We start from the raw sequence: 24,729 nt of genomic DNA on the forward strand, positions 1-24,729 counted from the left end.
GTCCGGTTTTCAAACGTATGTAAAATTCTTGAAAACAATAGTGAAAGAAGTTATAACCTATAAACTATTGTAGCGATATAATTGACTGTAAGTTTTGGATGTACAATAATGTTAAAATAAATTATATTTGAAAACATTTTGTGTGGTTGATGTAGATTTCTTTGTGGTTCTGTTTGTTTAAAAAATCTTAATATTTTCTTACAAAGTAAAAAACAAATATTGTAATTTAGCACAATACCAAAATATAAAAGTCCATTGTCACAGTTTATCTATGTCATAATGTACAACATCAGATAACTTGTAAGATGTAAACAAAAGAATCCCGAAAAGAGCACAACAAACGTTTCCATTTTGTACTATTTACTCTGATTAGTATTATCAATTTAAATGACTGTTCATAGTTAAATATGTTCAGTACACGACAACCGTATAATATTGTTACACGGGCTTTGTGAAATGAACGGCAGCAGTCACGAACTAGACGCAGAGCGATCCAGATCGCATCCCAGAGATCAGGCGTCTTGGTTCTCTAAAATAACGTTTTTGTAAGTCTATTTATTCGCGTTAATGCGAATACTGCTTATTAACAAATTTTATGTATTATTTCTAATATTCATGCCTTAATACTTTTTTTATTAAAAAATCGGGCATTAAATGCATTACATAGTTAAGCTTGTCTTGTATAGCCGGCCTTGGTATTGAAAAAATAATCAAGAGTTATTGGGTGTATTTCGTTTTAAAAAGACATTTATTGAGAAAAATTTGTATAATACAACGTGGTCACGCTACCGTTATGATTGCCTACAATTTTGCTCAAAGAAAACATAAGTAAGTTTAGTTTTCATAACAAGTTTATTTGGTCTTTACATTTTTTTTCTCATGATTGAAAAATTATATCGGCTAAATGGTGACCGCGAATCGTTATGCAACTTTCGGCTCTTTTTAAGGCAGTTTTCATGACATCCTGCAACATCTGAGGCTGAATTTCTTCAATTTCGTGACGAATATTGTCTTTAAACTGTTGAATCGTTCGGGACTTTCCCCGTAAACTTCTGATTTTAAAAAACCCCAAAAGAAAAAGTCTGGTGCTGTGAAATCTGGAGATCTGGCAGGTCATGCTAAATCGCCACTTCGCGAAATTAGTCTTCGTGGAAAAAGCCATTCAATAATTGAATTATTGAACGAGGTGTATGTGCTGTGGCTTCAGCTGAAACCACATGTCCTCTAATCCTTGTTCTTCCATGTCAGGTACAAGAAAATTTGGAAACATGTCTTGGTACCGTTTAGCAGTAACAGTAACTGCAATAACTCGGTCATTTTCAATTAAATAGGGACCAATGATGTTTCCAGCATGAATTCCACACCATACAAGTGTTTTTAGTGGAAGCAATGATGTTTCATGAATTAATTGAGGATTTTGTATTCCCCAAAACCGACTGTTCTGTTTATTGACGTGGCCACTGAGAAGAAAATAGGCCTCATCGCTCATTATCAGTTTGGACAAAAAATCTTCAATTTCACCAGACAGCTTTAGGATCGCATTACTGTACTCAACTCGTTGATCAGGATCTCTCGTTAGCAATTTTTGGACTAATTGAATTTTTGTACATTTTCAAATCAGTTTTGAAAATTCGCCTTAAATTGTGTGCCGAAATGTGTAAATGAGAACCACGTCTCCGAATTGATGTTTCTGGGAACTCTGTAGCACTATCGCACATTTTCAGCGTTATGAGACATCCGTTGTCTTCCAGAACGAGACCTGTCTGCAGTCGTATCATACTGTCGAAAATTCGTATATAAACGATAAATTGTGGTTTTGTGAGGCACTGGGCGATTAGGATATTTTTGACGCAATTTCCGCTGAGTGGCCATAATGGAACGATTATTTTCAATAAATACTGTCACTATTTCTACTCGTTGGCGTATCTTGTGGCGTATAATTATCCACAATAAAATTTGAACGTCTGTACAATACAATGGTTAAAGCGAAACTGAGCTAAACTTCACCTAACCAAGCTGACGCACAATCAAAATGGTAGGGGGACTTTTGTTCCACCTGTTACATATTAATCAAAATATTTTCAACGATTTTCTATAACTTTTCCATCTTTCCATCTTTTCCAGCGAATCATTTTAGTACTTCTTCGGCATTTCAAAATTGCATATCAGCGAAGCCATCTTGCATCGATTTAACCAAGTGGTAATCAGAAAGTGTTATGCTTGGTGAATATGTTGGGTGTACAGAACTTACCATTCAAGCTGCAACAGTATATTCTTGCCAACTATAGTAATGTGTGATGGAGCGTTTTTATGGAAGAGGATGATCTTGTTCCTGTTTCACTATTGATGATCTTTCTTCAACAATACGTCATTTAATTTGCTCAATTGCCGTCTAGAAGCATCTGTAGTAACAGTTTAATTCGGTTATAGCAATGCGTAATACACTACATCTTACTGATACCATAATATTCACAGCTAGACTTTATAGCCATAAATATCTCTGGTTTTGAGATTGTCGTAATAGATCCATTTTTTTTATCGTCAGACACAATACTTCACAGAAAACTGTTGTTTTTGCCTAGAAAGTAATGAATTTTCTGTCAATTTTGAGATCATTTCCCCATTATGTAAATGTTTACTAATGGTTGATTGATCTAGCAGTTGAGCAGCTGTCTGAAAGTTCTTTGGGAGCGTGAACTGAGTTTTCGTCCAATAAGTCTTGCAATTCATTGTCTCGGACTTTATAGGTTCTCTAGACTATTCATTGACATAAAAATCATCACTTTGAAATCGTTGAAACCGAAACCAACATTTAGGATATGACGGAGCACATTCACCATATGATTTTGAGTTTGGCAGGCTTCGGCAGCAGGTTTCAAATTAAATAACAGAGGTAATGAATGTTGGAAATGCACTTTTGAGTGTTCATAAACTGAATTAAAATACATACAAGCATAAAATAACTGTATTATGTAATATATAACTATTAGATATCAAAATTATGATGGTTTATACTTGACTGAAATTACAAATATTGTTTTAGTTATACCTTGAAGTCGTTTATAAAAATATACAAGAAGCCTTTGGAGGAAGATGACTTGTATCAAGTACCCAGCGATTTGCAATCTCAGAATTTAGTCGATGAATTAGAAAAACATATAAAAAACGATATAATATCCAATGAGAATCTGTGCCTATACAGAGTATTATGGAAATGGTATGGTGTGCAATATTTCTGTATTGGTATCATGCAGTTGATCGCTAGGACAATTTCAATGTAAGTGATTTAGAATTAGTTAACGCTAAATGTTTGGTCATTATAGTCGTAGTAATATTTTGGCTGAAATAAAAGTTCGAATAGAAAATTGTTAAAAAATCTGATTTAACTAACTTGTTAGCATAGCTTACAAACCATAAATTTTTAGGGAAATAAAGTAGGTCAATGTCCAATATCCAGCTTATAACCCAGATTCGCCTCACTCTGACTTGTAGTCGTTTTCTTAAAAATCTTTAATCAAAGTAATAGGGATATGGGATCTATAAAGTGTAAAATCGCTGAAATAGAAACAGAAACAGCTTCATACATACATACCATGTGAGGCAAAAGTCCCGCTTCCATATTGATTGCTTAGAACTTTGCTCAAAGAAACGATAACTATTTTTGGTTTTCATAAAAAGTTTATTTGGTAAAATGATATCGGTCAAATGATTCCGCGATTCGCTATGCAGCGTTCGGCTCTTTTAAAGGCATTTTTATAACATCCTGGAACATCTGAGGCTGAACTTCTTCAATTTCGTGACGAATATTGTCTTTAAGATGTTGAATCGTTTGGAGCTTATTCGCATAAACTTGTGATTTTAAAAGATCTCATAAGAAAATGTCTGGCGCTGTTAAATCCGGAGATCTGGCTGGCCATGCTAAATCGCCACTTCGCGAAATTAGTCTTCCTAGAAAAACGTTGTTAATTGTTGAACCTCCTGAGTCCTTGCTCTTCCATTTCAGGTACAAGAATATTTCGAAGTATGTCTTTGTACCGTTGAGCAGTAACAGTATCTGTAACACCTTGGTCATTTTCAAAAAAATAGAGATCAATGATGTTTCCAGCATGAATAACACGCGATACAGTTGTTTTTAGTAGATGGAATGATGTTTCATAAATTCATTGAGGATTCAGTGCTCCCAAAACCGACTGTTCTGTTTATTGACGTGGCCACTATTTGCTTCATCGCCCATTATCAATTTGGACTAAAAATCTTCAATTTCAAAAGCCTTAGGATTGCATTACTGTACTCAACTCGTTGATCAGGATCTCTCGGAAGCAGTTTTTGGACTAATTTAATTTTGTAAGGGAACATTTTCAAAATACGCCTTAAACTGCGTGCAGAAATGTGTAACTGGCAATCACGTCTTCGAATTGGTGTTTCTGAAGAATCTGGAACAGTATCGAGCACCAGAGCCACATTTTCAGCGTTACGAGACGGCCGTTGTCTTCCAGAACGAGGCCTGTCTGCTGTCGCGTCGTACTATCAAAGATTCGCATGTAAATGATAAATTGTGGTTTTGTGAGGCACTGGACGATTGGGATATTTGAGTGACAATAATGGAACGAATATTTTCAATAAATATTGTCACTATTTCTGTTCATTCTTGTGGCGTATATTTATCCACAATAAAATTTGAACGTCTACGCAATATAATGGTTAAAGCGAAACTGAGCTAAACGTCATGTAACGAAGATGGCGGGCAATCAAAATGGTAGCTAGACTTTTGGCCCACCTGTTATTAGTTGAGTGTTTTATTTTTTAAATCATTGAAAGCAAGAATAAATAAATAAATAATTGAAAAACCGTTTAATCCCATTTCTTGTTTCTGTTCTTGAAGTTTCAAAGGCGATTTTTCCTTTAGTGGCGCATTTTGTTTCTTCCTCAAGTAATTAAATGATCTAGAAAATGTTATCTAGATTATTGTTCGGTTTCGTTAGTTTTGCTTAGTTTTACACTGAGCATTATGCTATCAGTTCACTAATAGTTTATTAGTTCGTAACCATTATTTCATATATTTCCAGTATTGAGTAATTTTTTCAATGTTAATGTTATTCCATTCTGACATCAAATCTATTAAGATTGGACAAATTCTATAGGTCTCAGTGTTTTATAATAGTTTCCAACTGCTAAATTGACTGATTGTCAAATATTTTTTGATTAAATCATCATATTGATATCTATACTTACAAAAACAGTTTAACATATGCTATATTTCTTTTCAGAATAACAATACCTATGTATATTGGAAAGCTGGTCTCTTTTTTTGACCCCATACAACATCATATCACCAAGAACGAAGCTTACACATACGTCTTCATCATCGTCGGATTAAACATACTGAACTGTTTATATTTGCATAATTATTTACTCTTAGTTTATGGATTGAGCATTAAAATAAGAGCAGCATTTTGTTCGTTAATATATCGAAAACTGTTGAAGTTGAAGCCAGATTCTCTAATGAAGGTGACCTCAGGAAAAATTACAACTCTAATTCAAAAAGATGTCGGCATTTTGCAGGAGGTGGTTCGTTTATTTAATGATTTTTGGATTGGAATAGCACAAGCGTTCATAGTTGGTTATTGTGTATATGAAAAAATAGGAAGTGTATCTGCAATAGTTGGATGCGGGACTTTTATCGGAATATTACCCTTGCAAGGTAAAATTGCTCTTAATTGTATTGTTTATTTGGAATTTTGGTGTTTTTATCGTGATGATGTCAACGAATGTTATTTATTGATTGACTTATTTTGACGTTAGTGAATAAAAGTCAACGGAAAAACCCAAAGATTCAGAAGTTTTTTCTGCTTTCTGTTGTTTTATTGTGCTTGTAATTTAATTAGAGAGTTAATGACATGCTTTTGAGATTGTGACAGGCAAAAAATATGAACAGCATAACATTTAAAAATTTTCAGCTTTCGTTTTATTCTTTTCATGATATGTTCCTTTATTTTTTATTATTGCATCAATTGTTATTCCTTTGATTTATTTCATCTTTTATATATTTATTTTACAACCATTAATGTTTATTTTTATTATAGATATGTATGTTATATTGTTTTAGTTATGGTTGGTAAAAAAGCCTCAGTATATCGAAGTCAAATTGGTAAAAGTGCAGACGAGAGATTTCAGTTAACCAAGGAAGCATTCTCTGCAATAATGTTAATTAAGATGTATACTTTGGAGAAAGTGTTCGGAGAAAAAATCGAATTGTGTAGAAGGTGACAAAACTATTATTTTTCGACTATGTATTACCAATTGTATCATAGCGTATACATCTCAAGAGAATGTTAGACGCACCACTTAATTTCTACAGATTAAAAAATATATATTTCGTATAAAAAGTTCATAACAACAAACTCGGAATATCATCGTCATCAAATATCTCAAGTTATCGATGAATTTGAACTGTTTAACTGTTGCTATATTGGCCGATTACATATTTAAATAAATTATTAAATACAGTTAAAACAGGGCGAAAATTCAATTTCTGAAATTCAGTGAAAATGCGAAAGTGTCAGCGTGAGCAATTGTTTTACAACATAACTTAACTGTTAAAGTGACATTTCTTTGCATAAAATAACAGTCCCTCGTTTAGTGTTGTTGAGTTGTTCAGTTTATACAGGTATTACTCTTGGATTTGTTGTTTGATTTCAAGAAGATATTTAGAAACGTTATTATCTCTTACAACATGCAACATTATCCTCTTACATAACAACGCTGGGTCTGTATTATTTGTATTTTTATAATGTTATTATATTCAAGTACTTAACTATAAATTAATTTATTACTACAATTCTTTTGTACTTGGATTAATTCACAAGCAAGACAAGTGCGAGAAAATACATTAGTATGTATTCCTCATTATAAAAATAAAATAACTTATAGCTAAAGTTTACACTAAAGGTATACACTTTATATAAGTCCGTATGGTTTGGTTCGCTTCAATCTTCTGACATCCTGCGCGCTTTCCAGCAGTTGTATTGCTTCCACGTTAGTATGACTTAGTAATCTTATTTCGTGTTTCAAGGCGAAATCGTGGATAACTTCGCAAATCCATTTGATTTCCAGGTCATCTTGCAGTTCTTCGTTGGTTACGTAGCGATAAGCATTGGTAATCAATCGAAGAACCTTGTTTTGACAGCGTTGGATGACTAGTTGGTTTGAGTTTTTTGGTGCAACCCCATATTTGCACCCCATAGGTCCAAATTGGCTTTATAATTGTCTTATAAATCAACCTCTTTGATTTTAGATCAAGTTGAAAGTCATCAGTATAGTTGTTTTATTTCGGTTCTAATGTGTTTTTATTTTTGTCTAACATGATTTTTCCAATTTAATCTACCGTCAAGATGGATTCCGAGGTATTTAGCTGATTCTGCTTGAGGAATCGGGTATCCATTGAGTGATATAATTAAGTTTTTATTATTTCGCCGCAATTCAAAATTAACATGGACCGATTTGGAGCTATTAAATTGAATGTTCCAATCTTTCGTCCATTTGTAGATTTTATTGACTGCCACTTGTACTTTTTCTACTGCCCTAGGCAGAGATATGTCGTTCGCCATAATAATTGTGTCATCAGCAAAGGTTCCAAGTAGTCTTTCTTTTGTTGTTGAAATGTCAGCAGTGTAGAGCAGATATAGGAGAGGTCCTAAGACGCTACCTTGTGGAACTCCAGCCGAAATAGTTTTAAATGTCGAGAAAGCCATTTCACGCGTGTGTCAGAAAAAAATTTGGCTACCTAAAAATCAGTTTAATTGCAAGTATCTTCACAGGAATGGTAACGCGACTTTTAGCACTATTTTTTATTTGAATTATAGAAACTATTTCAAAAATAGTTTTTAGTAAACGCTTATGTTAATTGGTGAGAAAATAAAGGAAATTAAAAAGTAAAAACTAAGAACAGAACTGCTATGTCTCGCCATCTCTTGGTATTAGTTTAAATCGTTTAATATGTAATATTTTTATGTTCATGATTTTTGTTCTATGTACTAGGGATTATAAATATTAAAAATACACCATCACTGATTATGAATTTATATTTACATTTTTGTATTCATATTTTAGGAAGGAATTAACAGCGATTACTAAACTCTTCCTGATCAAGATAATCCTGCTTCTTTTTGGAGCATTGACGTCCAAAGTAGCATTCTATCTCCTATTTGTTACCCAACTTTGGATCGGTAATATTATAGCAGCGGGAGATATTTATTTCATTTTAAGCGCATTTCAGAAACTACGTCAAGCTTTTACTGTTATTATACCGAGAGGAATATCACAGATGTCTGAAGTGCGTGCTTCTTCGAAGCGGATTAATGACTTATTACTGGCAGATGAAGTAGTGACAACAAAATCATCCAATACGGAAAACAAACATCCAATGATTCATGTTGAAAATATAATTTTAAACAAGCAGATATTACGAGAAAAAATAGAAATATTGGAGCCTGGGATTACACTCTTGTGTGGCTCGAATGGTTGTGGGAAAACTACATTGCTGAATATCATCATGGGAAGTAGTCCATCACAAGCCGGTAAAGTTACCTGTATTGGTGCGGTATCTTACGCACCTCAAGAACCATGGGTTTTTCCAGCTACCATCAAACAAAACATTCTTTTTGGTGAACCCTACCATTCTTTCAGATATCAGAAAGTCCTTACTGCGTGTGCTCTTCGAGACGACCTCGGGCGACTCCCCTTTCACGATTTAACCGTGATTGAAGAAAGGGGCCTGAATTTAAGTCGAGGACAAAGAGCCAGAATACATTTAGCGCGAGCTATGTACAGAGATGTGGATATTTATCTCTTGGATGATCCTTTATCGTCGCTGGACTCAAAGGTTCAAGTCCAGATATTGCAGAACGGTATCAAAACATTTTTGCAAGACAAGATTTGTATTTTAACCAGCAGCACGGCCAAGTTCCAACATTATGTCGATAAAGTCGTTTTTATAGATGACCTAGGAACGAACCATATGGTAGAAATAGACGAAAATGGATTTCATTTGCAAACAGAACCAAAAGAACTGATAAAAACAAATGTTTTAAAGAACGGAAACGTTGGGGAAGAATCGCCATTAATTAAGAGCGTTCAAAAAAAGAAAGGAAACGTATATTCAGAGAAAAATAACGCTGGGCAAGTCCATGTCAAATATTATAAAAAGTATATTTCCTATGGAGGAAATCTTACTTTTTTTTTAATAATTATTTTATTCTCTTTTGGTCAAATGTTAAAAAGTTACACAGATAGAATGATAAGTAACTGGTAAGTAACATAAAATATAATTTTAAATATAATATTGGCTTGATAACTATCTAATTATAAGGACATATCAATTCTTTGATTTTTTGTATCAATTATATTTCCCACATACATTTGCTGCAACTTTTTGTGTTTTGGTTTGCTTCAATCTTTTGATTTCCTGCACTTTGTCCATTAGTTGTTCTTTCCAACTTCCAAGTCTAACTAAGCTTTACGAGCGACTGATAAATCAATCTCTTTGATCTTAAGCCAAATTGGTTGTTGTTAAATTGGATCTATTCAGATTTTGTAGTAAAACTTATTGTAGTAACTCTATTATCTACACTATTATAATATTAGTTTGAAGCTGCTTTTGGTTTTTGCCAGTTTGTTAATAATAATGGTTCAAAATTGTTTTATGGTTGAGATTTAATTCCGTTGCTATCTCGTAAGATGAAATATACCAATCTATTTCAATATATTTTAGTATTCTAATAAACTGCTCTAAAGTCATTTGTTAAAAAAGCAGAAATATTTTTGTCAACCTATTGAAAAAGGTGCAATATGAAGGATAATCCTTACTGCTTCTGCCTCTTTTGAAAGAACTTAATTGCAAAACATATATTTTTAAATAAAACATATTTTATAATAACAAACATAATATATTAAAATAAGTATTAAACAATTTATTAATACTTGCATTTTAATATCATATCGTTAATTATTTTTAGGGCTACACAAGAAAGGAAACTCATTCAACCAATCAGTCTAAATGCAAGCGTCGTTTTAACATCATCTCCAGTATCTAAGAATCAACTCTCTATCCCGATGACCTTTTCTCTGTTAATTTTATTGACTGCTCTTGTAGCTGTTATAACTGCTACAGGATTCTTTAACTTTACTAGAAAGTCATCGATGAAAATACACTCCAAGATGTTATCGTCAGTGTTAATGGCAAAAATGGCTTTTTTCGAGACCAATTACTTGGGAAATATCTTAAATAGATTCTCAAAAGATTTGACCGTCGTTGATGAAGAATATCCATTGGTTTTGTATGAATTTATTGAGGTATGTTTAGTTTGGTAGGTTTTGTTAAGTTTACATAATAATAAGTTCATATAGAGTTAAACCTTTAATATTAGCAAATATTCTTAATACAGTACTAATACTAAAGGTAAAATCATAACTACAGTATATGCAGTACAGTTTATAATGAAATAATTATAAAAAAGTTAGAGAATATGGTTTAGGTGAAAATTGAAGTATATACGCTTGAAGAACGTGAATAAAATAATCTTCAAAAATATGCCAGGTGGTATGGAGTACTTAATTATTTTTTCTTGTATAAAATCTATAATATTTCTACATACTTGAGGCTAAAATATAACTTAATTATAAGCACACATGGTTTCAAAGCATTGTATTCATTTAAAGTATTTTTGAGTAGCAAAAGTATGGAGATATCATATATAATGAACATAGTGTGAACATGGGTTAAATACAACGGGTAGTAAAGTTTCGAAGTTGTGAGATCGGAAAAGTCGTAATTATTGATGAAACATATAAGACTTCCGATCCAATTCAGATTAGAGATCATACTGGACCAAAATGTTGACCAAAGCTTATAGGAGTATTGTAAGCCATGCTGGCTCCTTTATTGAACAATTAGAATCCATAAAATATATTCACGTAGATGAAAACAGACAGTACGTTTTATTTTCAGTACTTTTCCCCATGTTTTAAGAAAGATCTTCCTGGTAATATTTGTTCCTCAATAAGTTGGAGCAGCTATCAGGTTCTGGATATGAGAAAAATGAGAAAAATGTACGACTGATGGAATGATTAATCTTAACGTAGATTATATATAAGAGAGATATATGAGATTATTATGATTTTGAGAATTAGGTACTATATTTTCTGCCTGGCTCTCTCTCCTATTTATTTCTTAAAATTATTCTGATTTTTCAAACATTTAATAAAAACTAGGTTTTTATCTTTTATACTGAAATTAAGGTTATCGTTTTATTAAACATATAATTATAAGATTTCAGAAAAGCTCCTGTATAATAAATAACATGGCAATTGAAAAAAAATGTATTAAATGTTAATATATATATATATATATATATATATATATATATATATATATATATATATATATATATATATATATATATATATATATATATATATATATATAATAATTGTTAAACCTTTTTGATCAACAATATATTTAAATATAACAAACATTCAAGTTGATTATTTATAAAAAGTACGTTTAAAATGAATGAGTTGATATGTTACATAACACATTTTACAATGAACATATTTAATTAATGTTGTATTTATGATTTTATGAGGTGCTTGAGTGAATTATTAATATATTTTAACAAATTTCTATGAACCTTTTTGACAACTCTCGGGTAACAAAAAATGCTATCGCGAAAATAAATTGTGTATAGTCCGTCCAAAGTTATGATGTATATACGTCATTAAAATTTGTGACATCAAACCGTCTCAACGTTGCCGCATCAACTCTGAGCTTAGTTCGGTTTGGCTTTGACATACAACAAAATTCGAACCTAAATAATATAATTGAACATAAATGTTATCAAATATAATTTATTTTAACATTATAGTACATCTAAAAACTACAGTTAATTATACACCTACAACAGTGTATAGGTTAGAGTTATACCTATTGTCACTATTGCTTTCAAGAATTTTGAATACGTTTGACTACAGGACAATTTTAACAGGCTCATTTGTTACGTACTCGAACTAATCAGAGAGTATTGTGTCTCTTTTTAATTAGAATAAAATGAGAAGGAAAATTCTAGGCATATAGAATTCGTAGCCACTAAGGCATGTTGTATTGACAGGAATAAATGGTAGGCGGATAGGGTGAAATCTGATCGATATAGCATATTTGACCCCATGATGCTTGCCCCGCATCTTCCTTGCAATTCAAAGTTATAGAAGTTCTTTCTATACTGCTATATTGTCTTTAAGATGTTGAATCTTTTGGGGTTTATTCACATAAACTTTTGATTTTAAGAACCCTCATAAGAAAATATCTGGTGTTAAATCCAGAGATATGGCTGGCTAAATCGCCAATTCGCGAAATCAGTCTTCGTGGAAAAACGTCATTCAATAATTGAATTTTTGAATGACCTGTGTGTGCTATGGCCCCATCTTGCTGAAACCACATGTCCTCTAGTCTTTGCTCTTCCATTTCAGGTACAAGTAAATTTCGAATCATGTCTTGGTACCGTTCAGCAGTAACAGTAATTGCGACACCTTGGTAATTTTCAAAAAAACAGCGACCAATGATGTTTCCAGCATAAATACCACACCACACAGTTGTTTTTAGTGGATACAATGATGTTTCATGAATTAATTGAGGATTCTGTGTTCTCCAAAATCGACTGTTCGTCGCTCATTGTCAATTTAGACGAAAAATCTTCAATTTCACTAGATAGCCTAAGGATTGCATTACTGTACTCAACTCGTTGATCAGCATCTATCGGTAGCAATTTTTGGACTAATTGAATTTTGTACGGAAATATTTTCAAATCAGTTTTTAATCCATGTCTGCGAATTGATGTTTCTGGAGACTCTGCAAGACTATTGCGTACCAGAACCACATTTTCAGCTTTATGAGATGTCCGCTGACTTTTAGAACGAGGTCTGTCTGCTGTCATACCGTACTATCGAAAATTCACATGTAAACGATAAATTGTTGTTTTGTGAGGCACTGGACGATTAGGATATTTTTGACGCAATTTCCGCTCAGTGGCAATAATGGAAGGATTATTTTCAATAAATATGTTCACTATTTCTACTCGTTCTTATACAATACAACGGTGACAGCAAAACTGAGCTAAATGTCACATAACCAAGATGGCGCGCAATCAAAATAGTAGCTAGACTTTTGCCCCACCTATTACATTAAGGCATAACTTTAATAAGCGGTTTCTGTTTCAGCTAGTATTTTCAACAATAGGTATCTTATCATTGATAGTGACAACAAACTGGTTCTTTGTTATACCGGAGGTACTTTTGCTTGCAATCCTTTGCATTGTTCGGCGTTTCTACATACCAACTGGAAGAAACCTTCAACGATTAGATTCAGCAAGTATAAGATCATTTTTGCTTGATGTTTAAGCTTTATGTTGCCGCTCTGTGTAATAAGATATTGATTTAAAACTATATTTTAGCAAGAAGTTCTATGATAGGCCACCTTAATACGTCATTAGATGGATTAGATGTTATCAAGGCTTCGAGGGCTCAAGAAATACTGTCACGGGAATTCGATCGGTATCAAGATGTGAACATCACTGCTAGTTATACATCGGAATGTTGCGTCCGAGCTTTTGGATTTGTTCTCGATACGATTTGTTGTCTATTTATAACAGTTGTTATATTACACTTTGTTGTCGATAGTTCTGGTAAGTATTCATCTATTGCAAATATTTTTTTAAAAGTTTTTAATCTCAGCCAAATAACATACTATTTTCATTAAAATAATAAGAAAAGATGTATATTTTTATTATTAAAGCTTTTTTATTATTACTTTTAGTAGTTCCACAATCTGACGAAAATGCAATAAGTAATTGTTATATTTATATTATATATATATATATATATATATATATATATATATATATATATATATATATATATATGACATGTTGAAAATTACTTCATTAACTGATCTCCTGTTCTATTTTAATTAGTTAGTCTTATTTCAAAGCTTATTCTAAAGTCCATATATGTGCAATAATCAGATTGGATGGTGTTAGAAGTTTTAGTCCGTACTTCACTGTCACTTCGCATATGTAGCTGATTAACTAAAGTACATTGGGATGCACTGACACTCTTTTGAAGTACTTCACTCAAACACGTTGAATTATTATTATATCTATGTCGTTATTCTACTAGTTGTAGATGAATATCGCGTTGTATCACTTTATTTGAAACTAGCGACCCGCCCCGGCTTCGCACGGGTGCAGTGCTGATACTAAATTAAATACACTACAGAAAAAATATGAACGTTGTATATAAAAACATAGCGGCCCGCTCCGACTTTGCACGGGCATAAAATATATATGCCTATGTCACTCAATGAAAACATGATTAAAATCGATCCAGTATTTTTGGTTCATTCATTACTGCCCTTGGCCTGCACGCATTAAATTTGGAGTAAAACAATTCCTCTTCCCCTATACTTACTATGAAGATTTCCTGCTATCTTTGGAATATCTAAATTCATACAATTTTTATTACATTACACATTTTTAAACGCAAATTTTAAATTTGTAATATCTCCGAAAATATTTGTTTAATTTACATGCTGTAAGGAACCATATTGATCTATATTAATTGCACACTGTATTTAAGGTACTTAATTCGATAAGGATTAATGCCGTATTGCTTAAAATAGCTTCGTAAATAAGCCATTTTCTCACGTAAAAAGTAAACAATAAAAATGGTTAATGTGGGTTATCCCTAAAAGATAAACATATACCATCGCGGACTTTTTTGTAGACCTTTTTATGGTGTACAATACTGTAGTACACTAATTTGATCTAACTCGTAGGGTTAGGCAGCGTTTTTGCTAATTGCTAAATAAGCCTAAAAAAATAGGTTAATTTACGACATCACGTTAGAAACCTCTAAAATTAGCAATGTTGCCTTAGTATATTATGCATGTATTATACATATAAACCTTCCTCTTGAATCACTCTATCTATTGAAAAAAACCGCATCAAAATCCGTTGCGTAGTTTTAAAGATTTAAGCGCACATAGGGATATAGGGACAGAAAAGGCGACTTTGTTTTATACTATGTAGTGATTCAAGAATATATCTTTTCTCTAACGATAACTTGGATTTACGCCTGATAAGCCAATACATTTGGTAGAATTTAAGCCCGTTTGGAGAGTGTGTGTTTCGTTGATTTAGGTGTGCTTGTAGATTCATTGATGCTTCATGAGAAATGATGGCTAAGATTTCCGTGCTCTCTGCGTATGTTGGCACAGTGGTTGTTTTTGTTGTAGATAGACTGGCTTTGTACAGAAGATCTAATACTGGACGCAGTATAGTACCTTGCAGATCACTAAAGTTAAACGGCTTTTCTCTTCACTTAATTATTTGCTAATAACCCAAGCCATTACTTTAACGTCCATTTAATATATAAGAGTCATGAATTATGCGAATATAGAGTGGGTCGATTACAGTTTGTGGCGACCTTTTATACTTAATGTTTATTATACCCTATTAAGCAGCATCATCTGAATATTCTTATTTAATGCTTTTCTGTCAATTTCCCGTCATGTTTTATATTTGTAGTAACACTATATTATTACGATTTATTACAACTAATTTTATAATATAATTGTCTTCATTCTTTGTGATTTAAGCATGAATAACTTTTAAACAATAACTTCAGGTAATAACGTGACAAAGCATAACCACGTTATTACAAGTCCTTATCAATCATTCGATGATCCCTATATTAATATTTATTCAAGGAGAAGCGAGTTGTATTATTTTAACATAATATGAGCTATACAGTGTATACCGGGTTTTTGTAAAATATGAAAAATAGAAATATATATTTAGGAACGCTTTAATGTAAATTCACAAGACTAATTTCATGTTTGCATTTCATGATGCGTTCAACAAATGCGAACCAGAATGAAAGGATCAAAAGTTTTATATCGGGCGAACAAGATGGATGTTTCTGCAATTCGAATTGTAATTCACTGATTTTCAGGGTATTTTTAATATATTTATATAAGCAGCCGCGTTTTCCCGAGAATTTTAAATTTATTTAATTTTTGACATTCTTGATTTCGAATTCTTGCGTTCATTTCCATATCCTTGCTTCTGTGGCGACCTTGAGGCATGTCGAATTTTACATCGTGGAATAACTGTCTATAAAATACCCAGAAATATAATCCCAGATGTTGAACAAGTGCGGGGTGCTAGCAACGCCAACTATGAAACGATAACGATTATCTGGCAATCCTCAGACTTTTCTATTTTGACATCCTCAATTGGAATATTGATTACTTCTTGCTCTCAATCATCATAACTTTCGTATTCTTTTATTCATGATCATTCCATATTATTTTAATATAATATTACATCTCTTAAAGATTTTCTATATTTTCTATATTTCTGTTGATATTATAAACGGTGCTAGGCAAAGTATTAGACGTAAATAGCAAAAATATAAAAATGTGATTGAATCATGAGTTTGGAAACATATACTTGATATACATCAAAAGGAAACTTCGTGGATACCAAAATGTTACTATTGCTGTTGACATTTTAAAATTGATAATTTTCACATAGTTCCTAATGAAACTAATTTGAGGTATTGCCTTTCTAGATGACTCCATCTGAATTACCATTAGTGAAATTAATAACGCACATCTTTTTGGATAACTATATATATATATATATATATATATATATATATATATATATATATATATATATATATATATATATATATAGCGTACTACGTTTGAAATATTCTAAGAATATATCGACATACAAAAAGTAGCACGTACACGGTTTCATATATAAATATGGGGAATACCATGTCCTTAATAATTGAAATAAAAAATAGCGTGAATCCCATTATACAGGTTTTTTGAGAGAGGATATTTGTTGCTTCTAATATTCTAAAATATTAGATCCATGCGGTAACGGTTGCACACGGACTGTTTAGAACTGTGTGCAAACTTTGATGTTATTGGCCTTTTACTATTGCAAATCAAGTTAGTTAAAGTAGTAAATATTTTATTGGAATATATAATTCAATGTTTAATTTATAACATACTACTGCTACCAAAAAAAAAAACTTCAGAGTAATTGCTCTTGTATATAGTTAAACCAACTCATACGATTTTACTCTTGCCAACTGAACAATGTTCCTATTCCACCTTCAAGGTTGGTCCTTCTGTATCTAGATCCTTTGAAAAATATTTACAATAACATAATAAATATTTCGAAATTGCTCTTGCAAATAAAGCTAAAAAATATAAACTGTTTTAGTAGTCTCTATAAGTAAATTTATTTTAATAATAATTTCTATGCATAAAATATTTTATAAGAAGTATTATAAAGCTTTTGTTCCCTTTTTTGTAACAAATTATTTTATTCGTCCTTATTCTTGACACTTTTACTTTATTTAATATTATATTTTAACACAAAACTTGTACCATTTTAGATGCTGTTATTGGTGATGTTGGTCTTGCTATCACCCAATCGATGATGTTAACAGGTCTTTTCCAATATGGAGTCCGTATGTGGGCAGATATAGAGAATAAGATGACATCCACCGAAAGGGTATTCGAGTACGTCAACATTCCGACCGAACTATCAAATGCATCTGCAATTGCCAATTGGCCAGCTGCTGGTAAAATTATATATGACAACGTTACCGTTTTGAACTATAATGATCAAGAAATACTGAAGAATATATCCTTTAAAATAGATCCCGGTGAAAAAGTGGGAATAGTTGGCAGAACGGGAGCCGGTAAAACAACTCTCGTGTCTGCCTTGTATCGACTTCATAAGAGTAAGGGAAATATATTAATTGATGACGTAGATATCACTCAGATCAACTTGGAACTGCTCAGAGAAAATATCGGTATTATTCCCCAAGATTCCACTTTATTTACAGGAACGATCAGAAGTAATATAGATCCAAAAGCGAAGTTTACCGACGCAGAACTTTGGAATGCTATAGAAACACTAAATCTGTCACCTGTAGTAAAGTCTTTGTATCAAATAGTCCTTCCAAACGGCATTAACTTTAGTTCAGCAGAAAAACAGCTCATTTGTTTATCTCGTGCTCTGTTATATAAGAGCAAAATCCTTATTCTCGATGAAGTCACATCAAGCAATGATGGTAACATTGATGAATTGATGAGGAGTATCATCAAGAATCATTTCAAAGACATCACTGTTATGGTGATTGCTCATAAATTAGAGACGATTTTGTACATGGATAAAGTGATGGTTATAGATCAAGGATTACTAGTGGAATATGACCAACCAGAAACATTGCTGAACAATCACAACAGCCAGTTCCACAAAATGATTGAGTCGATAGGATTGTGAACTACAAAAAATATAGTTCATTAGGATTGTCTTAATTTCTTTGTATATATATGCCTCCATGTTACTTAATATATTAATTTTGAAACCCATATTTAGTTTATTATTACATTTAATATAGTTTATTTGGGAAGGAACTTGAATTGGTGGTTTGGACTCTGGGTGTTTATTCGTTATACGAAATGTTGATTCGATGTTTTCGTCATTTAACTGATGCGTCAAACCTTTTGTTCATTCAATAATAGCTCAAATAGTTTGAAAATAATAATGCAACAATGAAAAGAACCAAAATCTATTTAGAAAACTTGGAGAATGTTAATCAGTCTGTTCGTGACAACTTAAATCTTCCTACACGAAAGCACACAGGTGCTTTAAATGTACATAGATCATCATTAAGCCGAATATTATACAAACATTAAAGCTGTATGATTAAAAAATTTAAATTGTGCAAGGACTAAAGCCTCAGAATGTTTGAAGTTTGGTTCAATAAACCAACAAAATAAGCATTGTTTAATATTTACACCAATTTTTTTTGGATGTACTAACTTATTTGTTTTAGTTAGGTCACTAAATACGTACTTTCTCCTGTGTTTCTATGTTACTTTATTATGTGTATATTAATATTAACGAGTATTAATATGTTCACAAATATCAAATTATTGGAAAGGGGATATCAGACTATAATCTAGGGATTCAAACTTGCATTTAAAAACATTTTATGATACATTTTTTGCCACATAATTCTCTCATTCCTTATAATCAATTTTTTTGCCGGCTTGGTTGGCACTATGGTAAAGGCGACAGGGCGGTCCACCTACTCTTGGGATAGTCGCGGGTTCGAATCCTGCTGGGGCATGGTCGTACATTTATTTTTGTGATTATTTAATATTTGTGATTGTCCTAGGTATGAATGCAAAATCCAACAAGGAAAATAATCCCAGTCACGCCAGTAGCCAGGCTGAGTAAGACCGGATGTCTTTAGGGATGATATCCAAGTCACTCGCCCTCTTACGAGACTTTTAAAGACTTTTAAAAAAATAAATAAAATTTTTTGAGAGTACATAAAATTAATTGAAACCAAAAAAGTTAAAAGGCTCGTAAATACTGGTATCAAAAAGCGACATTCTAATTAATATTGGGTCAACATTTTTAGTAATTCGAAATTTAAATGTTCTCAGGAAGTTTGAAAAAGAAAATTTAATTAAAACTTTAGATTTTCAAATGTTTAAACATAATATAGTGTTTATAGGTAAAATAGCTCTACATACTAAAAAAATTGTCCCAAAATAGCCACACAGATATAAATTTCCTCTCTTGTCTCCAGTAGGGTTATCCTGTCTCCAGTAAGGTGTTTAGAGGTTTTACGCCTTATGTCAAGTAAATAAATGCCATAGAACAGATAGTATGTTAGCCGAATTTACAAAGCAGTTTCCTAAATTCTCTACAGTATTCATATACCGCGCCATATTTCCTAAAATAGTTGTTAGATAGGATATGTTTTTGAAGGTTTGAAGGTTGAAAATGCAAATAAAGAAGTTTTCAATATTCTAGGAAATATAGGAAAATATATACATCATAAATAAGTTATAGAAATAAATTATTTTTGATAGATTTTTCAGCAAAATCGCCTTTAAGCTCTATCCACTTTTCCAACTTCTTTTGGGGACGTTATCGAAATAACATCTCTTTGAATGATAACCACTTTATTCAACGTGGATCATACACACGCAGATGGCAGTTCAAACCCAACTAAACTAGTGAAATTGCAGATGATTTAAAATTATTGATTAATTTAAAATGTTTACTATTTTTTTGGGTATCACCGTGTTTTTTTAACAATTATATAATGAAACCAAATACTTGTTTATTCCTATATTTCCTTAAGATTATTTGAACTAATCCAAAACAGCTCGAGTAATTATTTATCTCAATTCTTTCTTGTAGTTGAATTTCAGTAAGTAATTGATGTTTCTCATTAAATAGCATTTATTTGATAAATTAGAAATATTCTGACAACAGATAAAATGATGACCAACAATGAATCTCAACAGCTAGTTCTACAAAAGGTTTAGTCAACAGGATATTAAACTATGAAAATTATAGTTAATTAAAACTGTTTTAATTTGTTTGTATATAGGTATTCGTGTTACTTAATATATTGTTTTTAAAACGCACATTTCGTTTATAAATATTTTTATATTCTCTAATTATACATAGGCACGAATATGTAGTTTAGATATGAAGGTTACTGGATAAATCCTTTAGCAATTTATTTTAGGTTTATTTTTAAAATAAAATCTCCGTTTATTGTAGTTAATTGTTAGTTAAATCCATGATGTTGTTGTTAAAATTATTTGAAATTTAGTTTCAATATCTTAGCCATATAAACTATATTTTCAAGTTAGGACATTTCTTCTTGATTTCATTGCTTTATCCATACAAGATAACAGTCTTCAGTAAAAAAAAATTGTGGCTATCTTAAACTGAGAAACAGTTTCTCTAAACAGAAGCAGCACAGTTTGAAGTATTCTTCTTCGAATCATCAGTGACAAAGTTCTTATTATAAGTAGCATATTGCCAAAATACTGCAATATTTCAAGATGATAGTGTAGCTAAAAATGCTTAATCTTGGTTTAAGGAGCATCAAACATCTTCGTTGACCAGCACAATTGAATCAACCGACATAATCAGATCAGACCTCAACATATTTGAATCCTTAAGGAGAGTTTTAGAGCTGAGGGTAAAAAGAAGATCCATCTCCAACATCATTGAAGCAATTGGCGGATTTTTTGGTACAAGAATGGGACAAAGTTTCTTTGGAAGCTATTAAGACACTTTACGAATGTATTCCGTGAAGAACTGTAGCTTTTTTAAAAGAAATGTTAACTCCCCGACTTATTGATAAACAAATAATGTGTATATACCTGGTGTTTAGAGTTTATTCAAAGTATGTCAAAGTTTTTAGTAATGCGTCATGGATACTTGTGACGTGGGAACATTGCAATGTTGCCGCATCAACTCTAAGTTTTAGTTCAGTTTGGTTTTGACATACAGGAAAATTCTAATCTAAGTAAAATAATTGAACAAAAATTATAGTGGTATATCTAAAAACTACAGTTAATTATACACCCACAATAATTTATAGGTAAGAGTTAAAGTCCCTTAACACTATTGAATTAAGAAATGAAGAATAATACGAATTAGAATTAGATTCAAACAAGAAAACCCATCTATATACAAACTGGGTGACGAATCTTGACCATCTTAATATTCGAGACGTATGAGAACAGTATGTACACAAACTATTTTATCGATTTAAACATAATTTAATAAAATTATTTTAGAGAAAATTGTCTGTCTGAAAAGTATACATAAAAGAGTTAGGGAGATAAAAGTGTTAGTTTAATGGAACTTTCAGACATTGCCGTAAAAAGAATTCAATTTTTAAAGGCATAAAATAAGCCCAAGGAAGATAAACTATTTGAATATGTGCATCTTGATGAAATTTCAATGTCAAAATGGTTCAAGACAACAAAAATTGATGGAAAAAGGTAAAAGTTATAATAGCATTCGATTAGGTTTTGTTGCTTATTATATTTATTAATAATTATTTGCAGATATATTGCTGGTCGAGAAGGATATTCCATCAAAAACTGTTTGGATATGTGGATGGAAGCATTGTCAACCATAACATCTTCGGTTTGGATGAAGTCGATAAGACATGCAGAGGAAGTAATTGATAAATGGTGGAATCGTGAATATCTTTTAGACAGATTAATAGTTTTAAAGAAAAATTGACAGTTCAGTGATTGAATTGGATAGTAAGTCGGAAAGTGAAAGTGACTGAAGGAAACTTTCAGAATAGATATATGATAATGCTGTGCAATGCTCGAAATTTTTGAGGTGGAGTCATGAGAGTGGAAACAACTAAAGTATGCACATAATTAATTGAATATGACTGTAGAAAATGGTATTGTAGAGCGTGAAAAATTTGTATGCACAGATATGATTGTAATTGTTCAAAATTAAACATGAGGATTAGGTTAGAACGTATGAGGAGAGAATGAATACTAACTGTTTTGTAGATATGGTAAATGCATTAGACAGAATTCAGTGATTAATTTTATGAATAACGATGTAGACAGATAGTAGCAGAAGAAATAAAATATACAGTGATACCAGTGATGACTTGACATGTAACACACCATCGAAGGAAACGAGACCTAAACGTAAAAAGATAAATATGTTCTCTAATGAAAGTACAATACCTTGCTCAGATATACAATTGTTAATTAGGTGGATTAGGCCTCCAGGGGATACCACTACATAAAAAAACACGCCTAGAAACTCTACTTCATGGGTGGTGTCGAAAAGAGTTCAGTGTAGACAAAACAAATCTAACCTACAAACTATTATACCTGTGTCCTTAATTGTAGTTTTAAGTCCTTCGATAATATATGTATTGAATGTACAATAATTTTAAAATAAATTATATTTGATAACATTCTTGTTCAATTATTTAATTTAGATTAGAACTAAAACGGAGAACTGATGCGGCAACACTGCAATATTTCGACGTCACAAATATCCATGACACATTACTAAGAAAACTTTGAATAGACTATATATTATATTGTTCATCCTCTGTACATGTACTTAAACTACTTAAATTTATCTTGGATTTTTTCAGTAATTTTTAGGGCAGTCTCTGCCACTGACACTTCTAAATGACCTGGATATATAACGTATAAAGTTCATTATGCAATTGTAAATAGTTACACACACGAGAGTTTGTACCGCGAGTTTCATCGAAATCACTGCTGAAACGCACTTTCCTGTATTGGCAATAAAGATATATCTCTTTCTTCAGCTAATTGAAAACCATCCATTTTTGAAGCTATATATGCCACCTATGAATTTTCTATGAACTTTTTGAATGAGCCTATATCTGGCGATTTTTTCCTATATCTCTTATAATAATAATATATTATTAGATGGCTTTCAAGGTAATGGCATCAGACGTGAAACAATAATATAATGTTTCAATAATAAAGATTCGCTCGTGCAGTCGCTTTATTATTAGTGACATTAAAAACACTTCATGACTAATGTTACAATTGCGGTTTCACGAACTATATTAATTATCATATAAGTATTGTTGTTAAAACACTTAGGGATTTAAAAAGATTCGATTAATTTATACAAGATTTATGTAATTAATAAGGTAATAAACCGGCGTCAAAATATGGAAAATAATTACATATTGTTACATATTGTAGTTCATAAAATTCCACGGAATGGTTAAGCTGAGATGATGATAAACTACATAAATTATTGTTATTTTTATATTTTAAAAATGTTTAATCACCAATATGGTCAATCGAATCAGTTTTATTAATCAAGATACCTTATTTCAAGTGTGAGACATCCAGCCCAGAGTTTCTCTAATGTTTTATACGTTTTTCATAGAACAATTTATTTTTGATTTCAAAATAGACTTCAAATTCGGAATGCATTTTTTCATTTAAGCCAAATCTATTTCTGTAGAGTTTTCTTTTAAAGACTATAAACAGCCAGTAGTCACTGCGGGGATAGATTTGGACTATACGTTGGGAAAGCAATGTAAAATTACTAACAAAATTCTTATATAACTATCATATTGAAAATAACAAATGTTACCTCATCAAAACTGATTTTTTTACATTTTGTACTTCAATTTTGTACGTCTTCTTAATTACAAATGTACAAGATGATATAATAGACGCTTAAATCAATATTGTAGGAAATGCAAATTGATTTGGTCCGTCTTTTAATTGAGTATTTATTGTATATTTAATTTAATTCTTCAATTAATTGTGAATATAGTTTTTTCCGAAGTCAAATGTAATACGTTGACCTATTTGAGTAGTTATTACTCTTTAGGATATTTCAACAGTTGAAGAGATACATACTATTTACAGTTTCACGTTCAAACCCATTCCATAGCTAGAGAAGTTCTCTTTTCACGTACTCTTTTCCAGTTTAGGTAAGATATTTCGTACTTCGTCAATTTATGGAGGCCGCGAAAAGCGTGAAATTGTTGTTTCCATTAATTTCTTAGAAGATGAATTTTATTTTTATATAAGAAAATATTATAAGATCATAATTTAACTTCTTGAGGCGTCTAACGATGGTTCTATTAACTACCTGTGAGTGTTAATTGATTTGACAACACTATTTGATTTTTGAGACGGTATTTCCAAGGAACTGTCTTCTCCTACTGCTTTTTAACATATCCGGAATATCGGAAAAACATTACCAGTTTTAT

General features: G+C 31.6%; 1 protein-coding gene across 2 annotated transcripts in view; it reads left to right on the forward strand.

Annotated features, from left to right (window-relative positions):
• Positions 1-18,514, forward strand: part of LOC143202814 (ATP-binding cassette sub-family C member 4) — a 25,719-nt gene extending 7,205 nt beyond the window's left edge. The window contains exons 1-9 of one of the 2 annotated variants that reach the window (XM_076414629.1): positions 418-545; positions 3,044-3,277; positions 5,268-5,701; positions 6,107-6,263; positions 8,110-9,306; positions 10,014-10,350; positions 13,270-13,420; positions 13,503-13,733; positions 17,530-18,514. In XM_076414629.1, the coding sequence (XP_076270744.1) occupies positions 457-545; positions 3,044-3,277; positions 5,268-5,701; positions 6,107-6,263; positions 8,110-9,306; positions 10,014-10,350; positions 13,270-13,420; positions 13,503-13,733; positions 17,530-18,425 (3,726 nt within the window). In that variant the 5' untranslated portion in view covers positions 418-456 and the 3' untranslated portion in view covers positions 18,426-18,514. Of the gene's footprint in view, positions 1-417; positions 546-3,043; positions 3,278-5,267; positions 5,702-6,106; positions 6,264-8,109; positions 9,307-10,013; positions 10,351-13,269; positions 13,421-13,502; positions 13,734-17,529 lie in introns of those variants that run through there. The other variant, XM_076414630.1, reaches the window with a different exon arrangement.
• The last annotated feature ends 6,215 nt before the right edge of the window (positions 18,515-24,729 follow it).

The sequence above is a fragment of the Rhynchophorus ferrugineus genome, unplaced genomic scaffold, assembly GCF_030347505.1.
Source record: "Rhynchophorus ferrugineus isolate W39M unplaced genomic scaffold, kcgeb_rfMv2 rfM9, whole genome shotgun sequence".
In the NCBI taxonomy this organism is placed as follows: Eukaryota; Metazoa; Arthropoda; class Insecta; order Coleoptera; family Curculionidae; genus Rhynchophorus; species Rhynchophorus ferrugineus.